Here is a 20,463-nt window from a genome sequence, read left to right as displayed (position 1 = left end):
TGTTGCTTTGTAAAGTGACAGGCTGTCATATTGACCCGTAATCTGAGCAGTTGTTGAGATGGTCTGTTGTTTTTTTATGATGTTGTGCTGTCATGAAGTGGTGTACTAGTGGTAGCTGATGGCCTCTGACAGTCTTCAACATGCAGTGCCGATACTCGCGCATTTCAGCTTCTGACTCATAATCTCCATAAGAAAACCTATCAAAATCCACATTATCTCACTGCATAATCTCTAATCTAGATAGATAAGTATCGGTTTTAGCCCTGAGCAGAAAATGCAATTTTAGTTCAAGTTTTTCCACATTTGAAACATTGCCATGGAGGATTGTTTCACACTGAGGTAGATGAGTAGAGACACACGGTCGGCCCAGGGGAACTCACACTGTCCCATGAGATTACACTGCACCCATCCACACAGCGAAAGCTGTTATACCCTCTAGCATACTGTTGTCGACCACACACTGAATCAGCCTCTGTTGTTACACTTTGAAAAAACAGGTAACTGTTATCCATGTTTAATCTGTGAAGAACTATGGGACTATTAGATTTGATGTTGTATGAGCACTGTAGACATGAACCTGTGTGAGTTGGGACATTTATTCATAACTAGGCTATTGATGGCTGTCGATTGAAGCGTTATGTAAAATGTTTATGATTTGAAATAAATTTAAAGGGATAGTTCACCCAAAAAAAATATATTCTGGCATCATTTACCCACCCTCACGTCATTCTAAATCTGTATGACTGACAAAAGAAGGCATTTTTAAAGTCAGTGGGGCCCGTGGGTCTCATTGTATTTAATTGTAATAAATTTTGTATTTTTTGTATTAATTTGAAGAAATTTTTGAAATGTTTTGAGTGTTATTAGGTTGTGTAAATGATGACAGAATTTTTATTTTTGAGTGTACTATCCCTTTAAAGGTGCTGTAAGTGCTAGCATTTCACTATTTCTCTTTTTTTTTTAAATTAATCGTTAAAAGACACGAACGTGCAGTGTTTGTGATTAGCTAAAATAGTGCTGGCGCGCCCTGAATGTTTAAATGTGTTTTTTGTTTACAGAATCTAGCGCTGTCACAGAGACAGGTGTGATTTCTCAGGACACCTATTTCAGTGATATCTGTCAGATTATATTTATATTAATGTGTGGTATTCCCAGATTCCTAACTGCTTACAGCACCTTTAATAATGTCAGCAGGATGAAGAGTAGTTAGAAAGCAATATATAAACTGCACAGAATATCTGTGAAATCTCTGGCACCGGTTAAAACCACATTGTTTGTTATAGCAGAGATTCAAGCTGCAAATCACATAGAGAACTTCACTTGAAACTTATAGATGGGTAAACATGGTCTGGATTTAAGTCTGAATTGTGTTGAACCATGTTGACACACAATTGCGAGTCCAGTTCAGTAGTTCAGTGCCTATATATGTGAGGTAGTGCCTCTACTGCGATTTCTGTAATAAACTCTTTGAACATTTCTGTGTGGTTCAATGTGTCTTCCTTTAAAGGTAAGAACGCATTACGTTCTTTCAGCACATCGAGATAAGTCGCAATGTGCAAACAGGTATCTACTGCATGTTTAGGCTACATAATTGCAAGATGGCACAGCGTTAAGCAAAAACGTGTGAACCGGGCCAGCCCAAGGGAATTGTGATTTCTTTTTTCTTTCTTTGCTGGTTTACAGAACAGAGATAAATGAATAATCTCAAAAATGTCACGTCCATTTATTTTGGATAAAGTAGCTACACAACCAGAACATCTTTAAAGGTCATGATAAACTCTTGGGGATTCAAGATGTCTTGTATCTTGCCTCGCCTGTTGGGGGTTGATTTATGACTTTGAGGTCTGGCAGTTATCTAAATGACAGTTTGATTTTGTGCTTTCCTCCACCTCTTACCTTGTAGTAATATTAATAAAATAAATAAGCTATTTAACACATATTAAAAGAAGGACGTGGCCAAATAATAATTCATTCATTTGCATCAAAAAATAATTAACAGTAAAGTGATTAATAAGCCTTTGAATCCCTGCTCAGGTAACTACCGATAACAGCAGCACTCTGTACTTATCCTAATTTCTGCTTTTTAATTTCCCCGCAGTGTGAATGTGCAGTGGATGATTATTACTAATTTTAATTAAAGGAGTGAGATGTATGCTACCATCAGAAATATTTCTCTCGGCTCCCTGCTGTGTGTTTTGGGTGAGGGGCTTATGGAGATTTTTTTTTATTGCATAATGTTGCACTCGCGCTCAATGCGCTGACTAATGCTGAGAGGTGTCATTCTGAGGTACTTTCACTTTAGTAATCGCTTTAAATAAATATGTTAAATCCTCACAAGACAATTAACTTTGACTTTACAGTCTTTAATCCGAGCAGTTATAAACTATATTTTGTGTGTAAATCAATCAGCCCTAAGAATTCACAGGTTCAACCAGACATTCACAGAATAAAACTGTTGTACTGACACCCAGGGGCATCTGTTAGTATTTTTTTTTTTAAAGAACTTAGAGAAGTTTTCTGCTAAATTTTAATTCAATTTGGCTTTCTCCTCTTGTCCTGTTATTGATTCGCAGGCTATATTTGTATCATCGTGAATGATATCAGTGTCATATCAGATTAGAGCAGTGATGAGTAATTTTTATATAGGCCTATTAATCATCCTGATCACAAATAAAAATCAGCACTGCTCAGCTGTTCATTGTAACTAAAGATAAAAAAATCCATTTATGACTTGTAATTGAAAGTGAACATACTCATTTCTCCATGAGTCAGAACTGATTACTTCCTTATTTGGGACTATTATGACTGTAAAACTATTAAATCGTTTCAGATCTAATTGAATTTAATGGCACTATAATTACAGCTCTGACAAAGATTTTGTCATCCAATGCATGGCACAAAAGCAAAATACAAGTAAATGATTAGTAAAAATTCATTCAGAACATTATTTTGCATTCCATATGTATGTGAAGTTGTGTACAAGTTCTCTATATTTGTTATTGTATTCACTATTAATCCAATAAGATTAATTGCGCAATGAGTGGCCTGGATACCTGTAGCACAAAGGAGTTTATTCTTATAAAGTATAGTCAGCACTTTGGAAAAGGTCTTTAAAGTGCATGGACTGACAAAACAGTCCTTATGTGGCCTGCTGTATGTATCAAAGCATTGTGAACACTAAGACAGACACTTGTTCACTGCATATATAAAGAGATTATTATAGTGAAATCATATTATTAGTCTGCTGCTTTGCATTTATATTCTTTAATATCACATAATCCCTTTTCTTTGAGGTTATACTCCCTATATCTCATTGCAGAACTATCAACATTGTGGCCTTATAGACTACTACTAACAGGATCAAATTGTACCCTCTACAGTAGATTCTTTCTGTCATTTTGGAGACAAAACACTGTTACATTGTAACCTCAGTAATAGAGGCAACATATCACATTAAAACAGTTTTGTGATGAATGTTTTCTCAGCAATGCCATAAAAGAACCATTTTGGTTCCACAAAGAGCCTTTAAGTGATAAATAGTTCTTAAAAGAACATGTATTTTTCTTAGTATAAAGATTTTCTGTGGAATGGAAAGGTTCCATGGATGTTAAAGGTTCTTTATGGAACCATTGATGCCAATAACCCTTATTTTAAAGAAAGAGTGTAACCATTTAGATTTTAGCTTTGACTGTGATCCAATGTGGTACAAGTCCAAACAAAATGTACCACCCTCATGAACTAGGCCAGACTTCTCAGATCCTATTTTTGAAAAACTATTAATAGTAAGAGCAGAGGGCAGAGGGGATTATGACTCAGATTGTCTGAATGATTCACAGGATTGAGTGACCAAGAGCAGGGCTTTCAACAATTCAGATCCAGGGACCCCCTTCCCATTCAGCTGAACAGGGAATCCCAATATAAAAATGCTAGATAAATGCATTCTCAGTAACATAACTTTAATTCATGTCCAGCAGACATTACTTGTTTTTATAATATTAAGTATATCTTTTATGTACCACCTTTGGACATTCATTTTAAAATATATAGATTATTATAAAGGATATAGTAAAATTATTTTGAATAAGTTTTAGATATTAATTTAAATAAATTGTTTTTATTATTTAAAAAAAATTATTTTGATTAAAATGTTTATATTATGATTTAAAAGAAAAAAATTGCTTGTAAAAATTTCACAATCTTTGTTTTTATTACAAATTTTTACAAACTAATAATCTTTGTTTTATATACAAATTTTACAGTGTATATGTCTTCAGACACCCTGTAAGACCATCATGGTTTGGTTTTTCAATATTGGATTTTTTTTTTTTAGTGTAGAGAAGAAGTAAACAGTATCCAAATGTATTTTCACTGATCCATTTTTGAGTGATTTTTTTCAGTTATTAAATGGAAGAATTTTTGTGGAATTTGTGGTCTTCGGCTTGTCCTTCAAAAGATTATTTTAGATTTAACAGGTAAAAATAATCAGGTCGGGGTTAATGTTCTAACATGAGACCTTGAACGTGAATTGAGGAATGGAACACTCTGTGTGCTAAATGATGAATTATTGCAAAGCACTTGATCTTGTTTTAAGCTAATTAATTCAGACATGGATTGATATGAATAATCCCTTTTAGTCATGTGATCCAAAATAGTCCTTGTGCTGAATCCCAAGCCAGTAGAGCACCTTTGCTAAAAGGTTAAGGTTAGTTTTACACTTTGGTACATACTGAAATTTTTAACTTCTGTTTTTACTCTTTTTAAAGGACATACACGTTTGTATCCAAAATCAGACATTTTTGGTGTTGTATCATCAGTTTATTGGGATGTCTGGATCAGGGAGGATGCCAGGACAGTGAAGCTGACGGATGTGATAATGGACATTTTGTGTTGAGAAGCAGAGCTTGTGTTCTTTATTGTCATCTTTCGCGATGGGTCAGCGACTCAGTGAGGATTCGGAAGATAAAGAGATTGATGTTGCAGAACTGCAGGAGTGGTATAAAAAGTTTGTGGTTGAATGTCCGAGCGGGACCCTCTACATGCATGAGTTCAAGAGCTTCTTTGGTGTAACTAAAAACCCAGAAGCAGCCGATTATATAGAAAACATGTTTCGTGCTTTTGATAAAAATGGGGTAAGTTATACGATTTCAGTTAAGTTACAAAAAGTAGGCATAAACATTGTGTAGGAGTGAGTGTGTAAATACTTAACACTAATATATAATATAATATAATATAATACTGGGGGGAAAAAAATGAACCTGAAAATTCTCAGAATGTTTTGACAGGTCAATCCTCTTTTCTCTTTCCCTCCCTTTCATTTTTTTCATAGGACAACACTATTGATTTTCTGGAATACGTTGCAGCCTTGAATCTGGTGCTGCGAGGAAAGTTGGAGCACAAACTGAAATGGACTTTTAAAATGTATGACAAGGACGGGAGCGGCTGCATCGACAAAACAGAGCTCAGGGAGATTGTGGAGGTGATCATTTCTCATGTTCTTCCCGATTGTCAACACGGTCAGATGGACTTAAACATCGATTATAATACTTCACTAGATTACTAACGAAAAAGGGATGAAAACTGTAATTCTGTGTGCTCTGGTTGCAATTGTACAGAGATTACATTTTCATGACCTGTTTCATAACTTTCACCTTGATATTGAAACTCACTGGTGAGATGTTTACAGGGGATTAATCCGTAGGACCTCTGTGAAAGCAGGACATTTGTGTGCAGAAATGCTCTTATACTTTTTAAATACCGCTATAAAGAAGACATTTTAACCTTTATTTTACTTTACAGTCAATCTACCGCCTAAAGAAAGCCTGCCATGGTGAACTTGATGAAGAGTGTAGCCTGCTGACCCCAGATCAGGTGGTGGACCGAATATTTGAGCTAGTGGATGAGAATGGAGATGGTAAAACTTACTATGATTCATTATTTTTCTACAATTATTAAATGGTTAAGCCAAAGTCTAGTCTTTCTCTTTATTATAATATACAGTATGCGTTTATTTAAGTACACTGATGTTAATAATTAATCAAACTTTGGAAAATTTCTGGCTTTCTGCTCAAAGGCTTTCTTGAAAAAGCAGCTGATGCTGAGTTTCTTTGCTGTGTCCTCAGGGGAGTTGTCTCTGGATGAGTTCATTGACGGGGCACGACGTGACAAGTGGGTCATGAAGATGCTGCAAATGGACGTGAACCCCGGAGACTGGATCAATGAACAGAGACGCCGCAGCGCCAACTTCTGAACCCCATATTCACCAAAACAACCCTTAACTTAACCAACATATACAGAGCATGCATACAGTCTCAGTCTTGGTTCATTCAAGTGAATTTAAGCCATCAGTCTTTTTTTTTTTTTTAATGTAGTGGTGTAACTCCCATTTATTTATTTTTTTGATAAACAGATTTAATTCTATCTACATGTAAATATACATGTTTTCTTTATTGTATCTTTCATTCTTGTTAGAATTTTGTGAAAGGCTCACTTTCATGACTGACTGGATTTCTGACTTTCTATTATTATTATTCTGCAGATGAGGTGCATTTGAGTTTACTGTATTGGCATATTACTCAACTTGCAGAAACAACAGCAGTTAATATCAAATTGGCATATCTGATGTTTGTAAATACATGAATATTGTAAAGAGTGAAGTCCCTGGAAGGTCTCAATTGTAAAGTTATTTGCATAATTATAAATGTACAATTATTGAATTTATATTTGTTTGAAGTCCCTGGAAGGTTTGTATTGTTGGGGTTTTGTTTTGTCAGCTGTGTTAAATGTAATAAATGGTAATAATTAGTAGTTAGTAATTCTACAGTAACAGCACTTACAAATTTCATGATTAAGTTTATTTTGTTTATAATGATTATAATGGAGCAGGGTAACAAAACCCCCAAAAATTTCCATAGCAGAATATTTTTTCGGACTATTATGACTATTCAAGCCATCTTATGATTAAATTAATATCATAACATCACTGATGTTATATCACTTTATAATAATGTTTTAGTCTCAGGATGTCAGCAGTTGTCACTATTTATCAATTATTATACAATTGTTTTCAATGCTGCTACAGAAACATACTTTTTAATTGTTAATATTTTAAACAACTATTTTAAATATTAATATTTAATTAATTAAAATATCCCTGCTATGTTAAAGACTCCATATTTAAAAACTGTATTATTATGAAGATCATCATCATCATTTAATGCATTTTCCAGATTTTAGCAATTGTAGAAAAACCTTTAAATGCTGATGTATGAGACTGTTCAAATCAATAAACAAACAAATGCATACGATATGGAAGCTTTTTTGACGTATAAAATATTTTCTTCATTTCGATGTAACCTTTCATTCACTTTCATCATCATTTATCCGCCTTCAGTGCCTATGGTTGGATTTATAAAGAGTTTGCTCCCTGACGCTAGATGGCACTCAAGCCTTTCAATACAATGAATTTAAACCTGCACTCGAAACAAAGGAGAAAGAAGTGTTTTTGCCTACTTCTTTATTTACAGTGATTGACCTCGAACTACATGAACGTTTAAAGGCACGTGAAGCCCACATCAGCTTCATTGTTGTGGTAAGTTATAGTGATGGTTAAATGAAGGCTCGTGAAGCACTGAGACTTTCCTCTGACTGTTTCGGGAAAAGATTCAAATCTCCGAGAGAGTCGAAAACAGCGCTATCTGGTGGTCAGTAGAAAATAATGCAGCCAAAAGCCTGTGAAAGACGCTCCGACGGACGAAACAGCCACAAAGATCGCTTCATGTGCACAAATAAAAGACTAGTGTGTGTGTTTGTTGAATGTCTCTTTCTGATAAATTCATTTACCCATTAAACAGTGACAGTTTTATACACCGATAATGTTAGTTTGTGGAAGATGGCTGTTAAATTTTCAGTATTACTGTATTCTTCTGAAGACAGAATAAAAAATAGCAGATTTTACTATGATTTTACTTCATATAGTGTGACAACAGCTCGTGACAAATGTTCAGTAGTCAAGATAAAATGTGTCTGTCCCATGGGGGAGTTGAGGAGCTTCTGGCTCAGAGTCAGTGTGAATTGTCATTACTGAGAGGTGGCTATCAAATTACACCCATTTCATTCTCAGTGTTGCTGTTGTCGTTTTTGCCTTCTTCTGTTTTGTGCAGAGAAACCTGGGCAGTGTGCTGTCCTTAGAAGATCTGGTCGTTTCGTGTATCACCTGGTAAGATTGCCTGTAGTGTTCAGTTCACTCTAATTCACATCTGTTCTTTGTTATACTAAATAAATTAAGATAAGAGTAGAGTTGTCTTGACTTGCAGCTTTCTTGTTAACCAAAACCTACCTTTTCCACATTTTTTTTTTTTTTTGCTCTTGGTCACAAAGAAAAAGTACTACCAGAAACCCACCATTCTCAGACAGAGCCTTGTGTCTGTGAGGGAGCACTGCTTGGCCAGTATATCCATGCCTCGGTAAACTGTCACATTTAATAACAATAGTGTTGCTTTTAATTTAAATGCAGATATTGATTTTTGATTTGCTTTTTTATATTTGATTCTAGCTAAATTACTTGAAAATGACAATAAAACATAATTTCGAGTTGTCAAAACTCAAATATAGCTTGATGATTGCATTTTTAAATACTAATTTGGAAAGAATTAGGGTAACATTTCTTTTAAATTGATTTTATTATTCTGCTGAATAGACTGCAATAACTGATGTCATGTTCTCTTGCTAGGATTAGCTGTGGGCTGGATGAACTGTAATGGAAAAATGTGTCTTCCATTATCTCAGAAGTCTTCTAGAACACAAAAATCTCCATCACTGAGTACACAATCTAGACCACGGCAGGTCTGAAACTCACATTATTTCTTAACCCTTCTTAAAGAATTGTTAGAGGATGGCTTATCATTCCAATGGAATTTCACTACAAGTTTATATATTTCCAGTAAATTTCACTAAATTAAGTGTACCTCAAATATAAATGCACTATAAATGTCCCACGATTAATAATTCCACCATTATTCTAATATCCTTATTTCCAGTTGGTTCTTTAGTACAGTGGTTCTCAACCCTGTTCGTGGAGATGTTTAAAAGCTGTGTCTCATTTCGAAGGCTGTGTCCTCCACAGGTCGCAAACGTCACAGATCCTCTCTCATTTCAGAGAAGCAAGCATTATAAAATTCACTGTTAGTCCTCATGAGGGATAATTACAGTCATTTCTGTCTTTGGAATGTAATGGTCGAAATATAATGCCGACAAATGTGACCTCTGGAGGGTCTGGAGCCTTTGAAATGAGACACAGCGAAAATGTGCTGTTTTGGGGGGACTCCAGGAACAGTGTTGGGATCCACTGTCTTGGTATAATATAAATAACATTGTAAAGCATGCTGTCTTTAGATTGTGCTAATGATAGGAAATTGACTCATGTTTACTGTTTTACATACAAGGAGACTGTTCACTATGCCAGTATTCATTATATAATTTCAATATATATATATATATATATATATATATATCATTTAAAAAGACAAAATTACAATATTTAAACATGATGCTTAGAGATTTATTTTACTTTGCAAAAGAATTTACTCAGAGTTAACTGGAATTTCATGTTTGAATTTTACACTCAGATGTTTAGCTTCTCAAAATTTTCTCAAAATGATACTTAGTAAAATAAAAATATAACCTATATATTTGAGATGCCCATCTAAATACTATACATAAGTGTGGTTTGAATTCTTTATGTAAGTTTAAAATCAGTTAATAAAGTCAACTATGTGATTTAAAAGGACAAATAGTGTTGACAGAGAAAACAATGCTATTGTAATTACAGAGACATTGTAATGATTAGCTTTTAAGTACTAAATTTCCTTGAAGGCGGTGCCCAGGCTGTTTTTAACAGTCTTAATCAGAGGCCAGCTGCGGCTCCTTACCCTACTTTAAAATATCACACAACCTCTCATCATAATAATCGTAGTTATCTTGACAGTCCTCCCAGGGTGTAAAGTTATCTTCCTCGTTCTCAACAAAAGTAGACCAAACATACGTAAAATCCACAGGCCTCATCATGCGTATTTTACACCCCGCCCTAACTAGTGCCTGAAGTCCGACCTGTATCTCTGGTTCCTCCCACTGGAAGAGACGGGAGCAGTGGATAATAAGGCGCATTGTCTTGCGTGCTCGCAAGATCTCTACGAGCTTAGCAGCGCAGGCTGTGCAAGGGCTTGAGGACATGTACCAGGTCACTGTGTAGTGGAGTGACTTGTCATAATAGGCCAGCACCTGTTGAAAGAAGGCTTCTTCGGCATGTGAACCCGAATGCTCATCCTCCAGGTAACCACGAAGGCCATCTGTCTCTCCAGCGCCTCCTTGAATGTCTACCTGGTAGCACAGGAAGGTCTTGTTGCGCCCGGAGGAATATTCCACATTTTTAAATTGGAACTTAAAGAAGGTCGGATTCATTCTGTCTCTGTGGGAAGAAGGAGGACTTTTATCACAATCTATTGTGAGAAAGATTAAAGTAAAAAAGTTGGAATACACTACATGACTTCATTACTAAAAATTTTAACAGATTTTAAAACCCTAGGCATTATACGCTTGGCAACTTTGTAAATGGTTACAGAGAAAAATTAGATTCGCACACTTTTCAGACCATTCCAAACATGGCAAACTCACGCAGAAACGTGCACTTTGTTGCTAGGACACATGAGAAATGGAAACAATATGTGTTCTAAAATCAGCTCAGAATATCAGACATGTTGGCATCCTTTCAGACTGGATGGAATCATAATCTAAAGCTCAAAATTGGAGACTGTGCCCATCTTACACTACATGATTTTCTGTGAAATCTCTCAATTCCAACTGCCCAGTATCTGCAGACTCTGCCTTTCAGTGACAAGCATCAACTACAAATATGGGCAAAAATCTGTGCAAAAGTTGTGTGGTGTATTCCAGCTTTAAAACATATGAATGCATTCACTTTGGACAAGAAGCACTTCAGTTTGAATGGCCACTAATAAGCCCGCAGAGACTCAAAAGGACTTAATGGGCTTGTATTGATCACTTTGTTGAAATAAATTCTTATAAAATGTCAGGTGAGTTTTCTCTGGAGTTTGATTTTATTTGAAAGAAGAATCCATTGAGTGGTAAGAGGTGATGGTGGTGGCTTTTTTTTGGCCCTGATGTACACTACATGGCTTAAAGTTAATGGCCACCTGAACACCACACCCATATGTGCTTGCTGAATGATTTCAAAACCAGATATTAATAGGGAATTATTCTCCTCTAACAGCTTCCACTTTTATTGGAAGGTTGTTCACTAGAATTTGGATGATGGTTGAGATTTTCTCCCATTCAAACATGAGAGCCAATGGGTCTGGGTTTGTGCAGGTCAATCAAACATTATGGACCTCACTTAGTGATGTACCCTGTTGAAAGTCATTGAGCTCTTTGGTTCTCTAAATCTTTGTTTTAGGAAAATTGCATATCTGTGTGCTTGATGTTATCCTACTGTTGCTGTGGGTGTAGCTGATATAGTCAAACTGGTAAATTAGAAGGAGGTGCCCACATACTTTTGGTCATTAAGTGCCTGTATCATCATTGTTTGCTACACCATGGCAGGGACAGGAAAACTCATAAAGACAAAGATTATACTGAGTAGCCTACAGAAAAGTCCTGGGGTCCAAAGCAATGTCCTCGATTGGTCTCATTTTTAATGTTCTTGTCCAACATGTTGGAATTTCAGATGTAACTGTTGTCAGAGTTGGTCAAGGATTGTATCTAGAATGCTAAATACTTGTGCATTATCTATGTTTTCATTTATTAAAGGTCCTTTTTAAAAGGTCCCTCTTTTAAACAAGTGGCAAAGTAATCTTAAAATAGGTTGTGGTATCATGCAATATGCCATGCTGTTATGAATTTTGACGATACACTATCAGAAACAAATTGCACAACAGCTCGTCAGTACCCTTAAAGGGAACAATTTGTGCCTCTACTCCTAAAAGGTGCAAAATAATTACTTAGTGGAAATATGTACCCTTAAGTTACAATTATGAACTGTTTATGGTTAAATAAGGCACAAAGTTGTTCCTTTTTATTGAGCCAGAGACAAGCTGTTGTGTCCCTATAGATACAAATATTTGTATCTTCTTGCTGAGTGACTGAAATATTACTGTAGGATCCAGTTTGTATAAGTGAAAGATATCTGACGTACCCTACAATGATCTCAAATGGAGGCAGCTCCATAGGCTCCAGCTCAAACTCCTCATCTTTGACAGGGTGTTTGGCTCCTTCTGCTACCTCCCCATTTCCTTGAGGCATCTCCTCATTTCCTTGAGGCATCTCCTCATTTCCTTGAGGCATCTCCTCATTTTTTTGCTGATTTTCTGGGGTCTTCTCCGGCTTCTTTGTCATCTTTTCACCTTTACATTTGATCTTTTCTTTCTCCTTTTCAGGTTTACTCTCTACTTTCTTTTCTTTCTTTTCTTTCTTCTTTATCAGACCACCTTTACTGGGGGTCTTGCTGTCCTTTCTGTCCGCCATGACTTAGCTGTGCAGTGAAATGAGTCTGCTAGCTGTGAGTATGTGAAGGGTGCTGTTGATTTAGTTTGTGAGTCAGAGAGATGACAGCCTGAATATGTTCCTAAGTCTGAGAGTTAAAGATGAAGATAAAGATAACTCTGTCACAAACAGGAGCTGGTCAGAGAGGGAGGGAGACTGAAGGGCAGCTGCTCTCTTGTTTCCATGCTAAAAAAAGGACAAGTATAATGGAGGGGGGGGGTTGTTATTCATTCATTGTTTAAACATTTCACTGCCCCGTTTCGTTCAACAGGTGCATCAAGGAGCCGTTTTCTTTTTGCTCAATTTCAAATGTGTAATGAGGATTGACACTTAATGGCATATAACCCAGATTCACCATGTTTCCCTCTCCTTTTGATCAGGATGTTATTGCTGTTCAAACACCAACAACAGGCAGTTTATTAATAACTGTAGTTTGGCAGAGTGTTCAGAAAGACTCAGTCTCTTCACATAGTGAATGCCATAGTTCAGTTTAGGCCTTTACTACCCTCACATAACAGTGGTCTAAAGGTCAGCATGGCACTGGTCAGTCCGTGAAGAATCAGTTTTTTTGCATCCCTGACCTGTGAGCAAACTGTTATCATTGACAGACACTTAAGATGTTGTGATGGAAGAACCGGGTCACTCTGAAGAAGATAACAGATGTGAAATATGGTGTATTTTAAGGTTAGATTCCTGTACAGAGTGCCTATGCCCCCACTCAACCATTTTGAGTCATTAGTACTGTGTTACTAGTTCCCTGCCAGCTTTTTTACACATTCCTGAACCTCTGCCAGAGCTGGGAAACCAGGAAAAGTCCAATGGTTTTGGCAATGTTCAGGATACTAGCTTACTGGACAGTATACACTGTGTACTGTCGACTATTTTTAAAAACAGTATGTGAAACAACTTTATCCGCATACCTACAGTACACTCAAGTGATATATAATTTATAGGAAATCTCAAATGCAGTTTGTTTTGTCACAAAATTGAATTACATTGTTGCCTTTAAATCGTCATCTTTATATAAAGTTGGAATATGTCCTTTGTCCCTATACATGTATACCTGAGCAGGAAGATATACTATATATATCACTCTATAACTTGATTGCTTGTATTTTGGTAAAATTCTGATACATGTGACTCTTAAAGGGATAGTTCACACAAAAATGAAAATTAACGGCATAGTGGAAGCTCTGGGGAGAGAGTGATGAACACGGAAGCACAGAGGAGAAAGCAAAACGAAACACCTGTCACGGTTTGTCACAAAATTGTGACATATTTGTTTTAAAAGGAGTGTAATGTTTGTTAACTCCGCGAGATGGAGGAGGCTGCAGCGGCAGTGGCACAAACTACAGATGGAGTTCACATGGTTTCCCTGTACTGTAAACAAAACTTGGTTCTCACGAGACTAAACTCTTCTCCCGTAGCTTAGCTTGCGTCTTCCACTATGCCTACGTCGCTCGAATGCCTTGTCGTGAATGCACCTACAGGAAGCTGGAGATTACAGTTTATCATTTTTTTAAAAATCTATATTTTTTTCACACTAATACATCATTTCACTTCAGAAGGCCTTCATTAACACCCCGGAGCCGTGTGGAGTAGTTTTATGATGGATGGATGGATGGATGCAGTTTGTTAGGCTTCAAAAACAGGGGCACCATTCACTACAATTATACAGCTATTAAGGTTGTATACCTATATAGATCACATTCTCAGAACAGAAATATTGATGATATATCAGTTATGAATAGATTAAATATAGCTCTGTAAATAGCTGGAGTCATGTTGTGTATAGTCTGTTATAAAAGTGGATGTACTCATTATGTAAAATACAATATCACCTTTGGTGAGAAACTTTTTGTATGTGTGTAAAAGCATAGTTACCATTTCATTTCAGGCTGATTAATTTAACATTTCAATAACGTAAGCTTGACTATTGGATTCTTGTTCGTTTTTATTTTCTGCTAATTAATTTGCTTACCCTTTTTCCTTCATTTTTTCGTATGTGCACTGCAGTCTGTTGCTGTTTTAATTACAGTGTCAACTGGATTGCAATGCGTATATATTTTAACGCTGAAGGAAGATTTTGATTATAAGTTCATTGATGTTAATGCGGGTTCGCGAGTATGAGTTTGCGCTGAACTGCTGCTTCTTAAACAGTCGCATGAAATGTGTCGAGCCTCTCTGCGCGGAACGGTTTTTTTTTCTCGCGTTGATTAATCAGTTAGCTACATTCATTATATTCTATTATGAATACAACATGACAGATAACCTCATTAATTTTACTTGGTGCATCTGAGCTTTCATTTCAAAGCGGTAGAAATCAATTTTGTTTACAACATGACAGATAACCTCATTAATTTTACTTGGTGCAGACTTGACTGTCTATATAGCATTTTCACACTTGTTAAGTTTGTTACGGCATGCATGACAACATCGACATCTGCTCAAGAAAAAAAATATATTAGGGATAATTTAATTATTTTAAAGTCTCCCCTGGATTATTAGATGAGTATTATTTATTAATTTATTTATTAACTGTCAGAGCCGGAATGAGAAACATGCTAGTAAAATTATTCTTACCATTTTTATAACTTTGTGTTAATGTTCGGTTTTTTTTTATTGCTGGTTAATTTATTCAGTAAGTGAATATCAATATGTCTTTATGTACTTGGTTTTACCCATTAAAGCAGCATAAATTTGATTTTGGATTTTATAAGCTATATGTGTTATGCACAATAGCAAATAAAGTCATTAAATTAATTAAAAAGTTTCAGCCTATTGTGGAAAAATCTAACGGCTTGAAATATGTTACATTCATAGTTTAACTGGGATAACAATGAGGTCACTTTTATTTACAATGGAGATTGTGTTTAGTCACACCCCTTACCAGTGATAAATGTTATTTTCACGGCAAATGAAACTGACCAATTTATCACACAAACACTCCTACTGTACACATCACATCCACAGCAACTGACTGACAAGACATCCTTTGTTGGCATAGAGATTGCAATAGAGAGCAGGACTGCAATTTCTTTTGAAGTTTGGCAAGAAGGAACATGACAATGAGGAAATGAAATTGCAATCGGAGCCACTGCTATTGCTGTTTCAATATGGCTGGGCCATTCCTGCATGAATGTTGAAAATGAAATGTCAAATGGACTTTGCGTTTCCATTTGAAATTTGGCAGATGTTGCAAATTATGTGTGCACAAACAGAATACGCAATTGCAATTGCATGTTATCCAGAATATGATACTGTAGTCCCTGTGAGACAGAATGGGAAACTGAAATCAGGATTCACATCCCACATACACACACTCACGAATGTTCATTATATCTGCACTGCAGCAGTGCCACCCCACCTTACACATAAATCTGTTTGAAATTGAGTTTATTGATTGAATTTCCTTTTGCTATTTTCTTCGCCACATGATCAGAATACAAGCATGCATAAACTCTACTGTTGCAATCCACAACCTTAGCACAAGAGCACTGTAGTTATAACTGTAAATGCACACACTGACATCAGTGATTGTGCTATAAAGACAGTGAAATTGCTTGACCTTTGGCATATTATTGTATGCAGTTATGACAGGACAAAAAGTCAGGTTTGATAACAAACACTTTTTACTGAAATGGAAAAGTATTTTTCACAACAAAAGGTCCTTAATGCAACAAGTCTTCTTAATATCCCACAGGCTTGATTGCTCTCCATTCAGCCCTGCAAGCTAGGAGAGACTGCAGTCCACCATCAGCGTTCTCTGATTCCCCATAGGCCTGAAATGTAATTATTTTCAAGTACAGAACCTGCCTGCTGTTTTTCTACCAGGAGGGTTTTGTACACAAAGAACCCACACAAAAAGCTTGTCAGCCACACTATAACTCTATTTGACCAATTCTTTTCTTAGATTAATATAAAACTAACTAAGATACACAAAATGTTTGATAATGTTTAATTTAGCTGGCAATGTACTATTCTTTATCTTAAAGGTGTTCTGAGAAAGCATTTGGCTGCAAGAATAGTGTGTTTTCTGGGGTTCTACATCATGCTGATAATGCAGGAGAATTATGATGTAAATATTTTTACAATTAATTAAGGATATTACAATGTGCACTGCACTTATATAATCCTATTACATTTTTGGGTGTTGAAAGTGAGTAGACAGAACATAATGTTTAGATATGTCTGCAATAAAGGCAACCAGCATCTGATAATGTGCCATAATAGGTAATAGGTTAACAATTAATAATAACTTTCATTTCCTTTTTCATCAAATTGCATTATATTTTCAAATAGTTAGGAGACAGACAGACAGACAGACAGATAGATAGATATGAAAGTTGTTATAAATTGTTACCTATAATAGCTAATTAATTTATCTAATTTAGGTCTAGCCTTTTGTACAATAACTAAAAATTGAATTTTTGCTGAAAACAGTGTTTTGTTTACTTTGGGGTAAATGTACAGTTTTTATAGATACATGTATCAGGCACAATCCCCACTTTGCATTTGAGGTGTTTGGTTTGAAATCAGTAAAAAGAAATTCCTTTAAAGCTCTCTTTGCATTTAGGACCAAAGTATCCTATAGTTAGCCTTCAAGTAAATCAGAGTGTCCAAGTTTTTTGGCAGAAGTCGGCATTGCTCTGGTCTGAGCGTCTTGCTAACAAGGTTAAATATCTGGTCCACTGATGTGGTTGTTGCTGGCACAGTAAAAACTTTTTTGGCTACTTGTGAGAGCAGGGGAAAATCGATGGACTTGCGTTTCCAGTATTGTAGTGGATCCTCATCTGTGGGTTCTTCGTGGAGATATGTGGACAGCTCCTGCTCCACAGTCTTGGCCTGGGCAGTCGGCCTCTGCTTAATGAAAGAGAACAGCTTGCAGCGTTTGGACGGTGACGGCTGGGCCTCTGAGTGATGTTCTAGTGGACTCAAAGGCCGAGTATGCTTTCCAACCTCTTCCAGCAGAACCTGTTTGTGCCAGTCGCTGTCACTGCTCCAGGACAGCTTGAACTGTGGGTCCAGGGTGGTGGCTGTTACATAAAGAGGGTCCTCAAGAATGCCTGCCAGTCTGCGGTCCAGAGCTTGAGACAATCCCATCACGATCCCAGAGCACTGGTGAGTTACGACCTCAGCCAGATGCTTGCGCAGACCTAGCACACAGGGCAGGGCTAGGCTGATGGACACATGCTTGTCTCCTTGGACCATGTCTGAGGCCTCCTCAAAAGGCTCCAACACCTCAACCAGCTCCCGCAGCACTGCTTTTTCTAAGTTACCGAGGACTAGGTCATTTATTTCCACAATGTCCTCAAGAAAATCCATTGACTCCACCATTTGCCGCAATATTTTTAACTGAGCGTTCCACTTGTCTGTGGATGAGTGACAATTTGTTAAGGTACTGGAGCCGAACACTTGGACAAGTTTTTCATGAGCCACTGTAGCAATTATGTAGTTATACAGGCGGGCTGCTTTGTTTAGAGGAACTGATATCTGAGGGGAAGCGCAAACTCCTTCCTTAACACACTGAGCTAGCAATCGAGCAAAGCAGTCTATCCTACTTCGACCAAGACACTGATCTAAAGACTTGCAGTTCTCGTTGCTACTAATGGCTTCTTTGGCTTCACTAGACTCTTCTTCGCTACCATCTTCCTCCTCTTCTTCATCATTTCCAATGAGACTGAACCCAGGAAGACGAAAAGCAGATCTATTTTCACAGGGCAACAAGTCTGCGACGACTCTGAACACTTTGCCAGACATGCCATGGGATTCGGAGATCTCATCAAACTCGCTGAGCATTTGCTGTGTGTTGCTGTGGTCTGGAAGAGGTAAGCATGCCAAAAGAGTAGATCTGATGTGCCAGTCTGCATTTATGAAATGGCAAGTCACTCCAAGAAACCCAGCACCACTGTTGTTACCTGCAGAGCTGCTTCTCCACAGGTCAAGGGTCACACTGCAGGACTCAGCTCCTTTTAGAGCCTGCTTGGCAGCTAGTTGCACTTGGGAGACATAGGCTGGCAGGAGCTGCTGTTGTATATAATGACATGGTACCGGAATGTAACGGGGCTCCAGGAGCTGAAGAAGCTCACGAAAACCCTCATATTCCACTATCTGTGCCGGCTGCAGGTCTCGGATGATCATCTTGGCAATAGCTTCTGAAATTAGGGATTGGCGAGGGTCACTGTACTCAAACTTGTTCATCCCAGCACTGCTTTGAGAGATCACTCGGCCACTTGGAGGGCCAGTACACATCTGCATTGCCTCCCTTTTCACATCTTTCTTCCTCACAAACTCATCATACATGGCCTGATGTTTGCGCTGTGAGTGTGACATAATTATATACAGGTGAAATACATATAGAACACAATATACATAATCATATAAACATATAATATATCTAAACACACACAAAGAACAGAATATTAAAGGTTCTCACACTTTCTGACTAATGAACTTCTATGATATTACCAGGCATTTGTTTGTCATAAACTGACTTGAAACTAACACAGCACATTTTTTTAATTCTACATTCTATATTGACCAGGAAATCATATTTTAAATTTCCATAACCCTGAATAGTGGCAACGCATATATGGTTAAAACTCTCCTATCTGTCACGTTTTTAGACGCAAAACACTGTTACATTAAAAAAAAAATTAACCCTTACCTTTAAATGTGTAACAAAGTTAGAAGTAACTGTCCGTTTAGCCTGAATCCTTGTGCCACAAGCTTTGCAGTTTGATTCAATTTTGCCATTTTCTCCCTCACACACGATATTGAAGTAATCCAGAATGGAGACCCTAGATTTTGACGCCATCAGTGATCTTAAATCTTCCACGATATGAGCATCAATAGAGTAAGAATAACACTTAAAACCAAGAACAATGTGATATCCTCTTGTGTTTTTATCAAATATTAGTCTAGTCTAGCTTTTGAGAATCAATGGTAATAGCCTCGTCTCAGCATAGAGATAACAGGATAGTAATCTGACCGAGATAGCGTGTTCACCTGGTCTGACACTGATTGCATCGTCCTGTCATTGTGAAAATATCTTCTCGGTTACACGTCTCAGTAAAAATATAATAATAGACGTCCGTCAAATCTGCGTGAGCGCGCAAACGATATTATGCGCGGTGTCGGTTCCAACAGTAAACATCGCTATCCGCTAGCAGCTCTTTTCCGATGAGCACCAGGAAGTAGACTGCGAATGGGGAATATGTTTATTTATTTATTTACCATTCCGCCTCTGTTTGAATGTTTTGATTTTATTCGTGAATAGGCACCTACAGCTTGATACGAGGCTAATAAAGTAACCACAACAGAGATCGGGATGTGTGTATTTCTCGTTTTGTACGTTAATTTAATGCAGTGATTAAATGTATTCTAATAGCTCAAGCAGCGAGGACGCGCCTGACACTTACTGCTCGTGCACGTTTAACACTTGTATTGTTTTTTTGAGGTTTCAGCAGGAATTTTTGGCGTCAAGAAAAAGTTACTTTTAAATTTAACATGATTACTTAAGTATTGCTTGGATTCGAGAAACCATCTTCTTCCAGGTAAGCGTAGGTAGATTTACATTTGTTTAATCAAACAGAAAAACCCTAATGAACTTGCCATCTTTCACTATTCTGTTGTTCAGTTTAAAATGGGAAAGAATATGCATTTAGCTATGCATTTTAATGATCTGACAGATATGATTCAGCCACAGAGAACGTTGCCTTTTTATTCACTAATATAGATTACTATATAGATTTAGATGAAATTCAGTTATTGAATTTTAACTGAACCAGCACTAAAATTACTTGATCTGAACAAAGACACTGTTGTCTTTTAGAGTTGCTTCACAGCAGAATATGAACTCTCTCCTTAGTTGAGTTTCCATAATGGATTCTGCTATTTTTCCTATTACTG

General features: G+C 36.9%; 4 protein-coding genes and 1 long non-coding RNA gene across 5 annotated transcripts in view; 3 read left to right on the top strand and 2 right to left on the bottom strand.

Moving 5' to 3' along the window:
* LOC109073249 (kelch domain-containing protein 8B-like) overlaps positions 1–5,456 on the top strand; it is a 90,788-nt gene extending 85,332 nt beyond the window's left edge. Inside the window, exon 8 of the transcript XR_006153303.1 lies at positions 5,327–5,456. The gene's annotated coding sequence lies outside the window, so the exon portion shown is untranslated. The remainder of the gene's footprint in view (positions 1–5,326) is intronic.
* LOC109110955 (guanylyl cyclase-activating protein 2) lies at positions 4,398–6,696 on the top strand. Its single transcript, XM_019123907.2, has 5 exons — positions 4,398–4,702; positions 4,815–5,129; positions 5,327–5,476; positions 5,797–5,911; positions 6,120–6,696. Exons 2-5 carry the CDS (start codon positions 4,929–4,931, stop codon positions 6,245–6,247), a joined length of 594 nt encoding a protein of 197 aa, XP_018979452.1. The 5' UTR covers positions 4,398–4,702; positions 4,815–4,928; the 3' UTR covers positions 6,248–6,696.
* Positions 6,697–6,760: 64 nt separating this feature from the next.
* LOC109111051 lies at positions 6,761–8,869 on the top strand. Its single transcript, XR_002021331.2, has 4 exons — positions 6,761–7,588; positions 8,160–8,215; positions 8,377–8,462; positions 8,729–8,869. It is a non-coding gene; the product is annotated as an uncharacterized LOC109111051 (long non-coding RNA).
* LOC109111039 (C->U-editing enzyme APOBEC-2-like) lies at positions 8,660–12,734 on the bottom strand. The gene is made up of 2 exons (XM_019124007.2): positions 12,206–12,734; positions 8,660–10,462 (listed from the first exon to the last, which is right to left on the bottom strand). The coding sequence occupies exons 1-2, from the start codon at positions 12,532–12,534 to the stop codon at positions 9,928–9,930; spliced, it is 864 nt and encodes a 287-aa protein (XP_018979552.2). The 5' UTR covers positions 12,535–12,734; the 3' UTR covers positions 8,660–9,927.
* Positions 12,735–15,931: 3,197 nt separating this feature from the next.
* Positions 15,932–19,981, bottom strand: LOC109108351 (zinc finger BED domain-containing protein 4-like). The gene is made up of 3 exons (XM_019121524.2): positions 19,561–19,981; positions 19,220–19,352; positions 15,932–18,870 (listed from the first exon to the last, which is right to left on the bottom strand). Exons 1-3 carry the CDS (start codon positions 19,590–19,592, stop codon positions 17,125–17,127), a joined length of 1,911 nt encoding a protein of 636 aa, XP_018977069.2. The 5' UTR covers positions 19,593–19,981; the 3' UTR covers positions 15,932–17,124.
* Between the last annotated feature and the right edge of the window lie 482 nt (positions 19,982–20,463).

This window comes from Cyprinus carpio, chromosome A23, assembly GCF_018340385.1.
Source record: "Cyprinus carpio isolate SPL01 chromosome A23, ASM1834038v1, whole genome shotgun sequence".
Taxonomy (NCBI): Eukaryota; Metazoa; Chordata; class Actinopteri; order Cypriniformes; family Cyprinidae; genus Cyprinus; species Cyprinus carpio.
The sequence above is the reverse complement of the archived record's forward strand: the minus strand, read 5'-3'. Positions and strand labels throughout refer to the sequence as shown.

What these genes read in the sequence shown, in the direction of transcription:
- LOC109108351 (XM_019121524.2), bottom strand. Translation starts at nt 19,592, where the DNA reads ATGACAGGACGATGCAATCAGTGTCAGACCAG. An exon ending in TGCAATCAGTGTCAGACCAG is followed by an intron (nt 19,353 to 19,560) that starts GTGAACACGCTA and finishes GTCAAAATCTAG; the next exon opens with GGTCTCCATTCTGGATTACT. An exon ending in ACTTTGTTACACATTTAAAG is followed by an intron (nt 18,871 to 19,219) that starts GTAAGGGTTAAT and finishes TCACACTCACAG; the next exon opens with CGCAAACATCAGGCCATGTA.
- LOC109110955 (XM_019123907.2), top strand. Translation starts at nt 4,929, where the DNA reads ATGGGTCAGCGACTCAGTGAGGATTCGGAAGATAAAGAGATTGATGTT. An exon ending in AGCTCAGGGAGATTGTGGAG is followed by an intron (nt 5,477 to 5,796) that starts GTGATCATTTCT and finishes TTTACTTTACAG; the next exon opens with TCAATCTACCGCCTAAAGAA. An exon ending in AGTGGATGAGAATGGAGATG is followed by an intron (nt 5,912 to 6,119) that starts GTAAAACTTACT and finishes CTGTGTCCTCAG; the next exon opens with GGGAGTTGTCTCTGGATGAG.
- LOC109111039 (XM_019124007.2), bottom strand. Translation starts at nt 12,534, where the DNA reads ATGGCGGACAGAAAGGACAGCAAGACCCCCAGTAAAGGTGGTCTGATA. An exon ending in CCATTTGAGATCATTGTAGG is followed by an intron (nt 10,463 to 12,205) that starts GTACGTCAGATA and finishes TTCTTCCCACAG; the next exon opens with AGACAGAATGAATCCGACCT.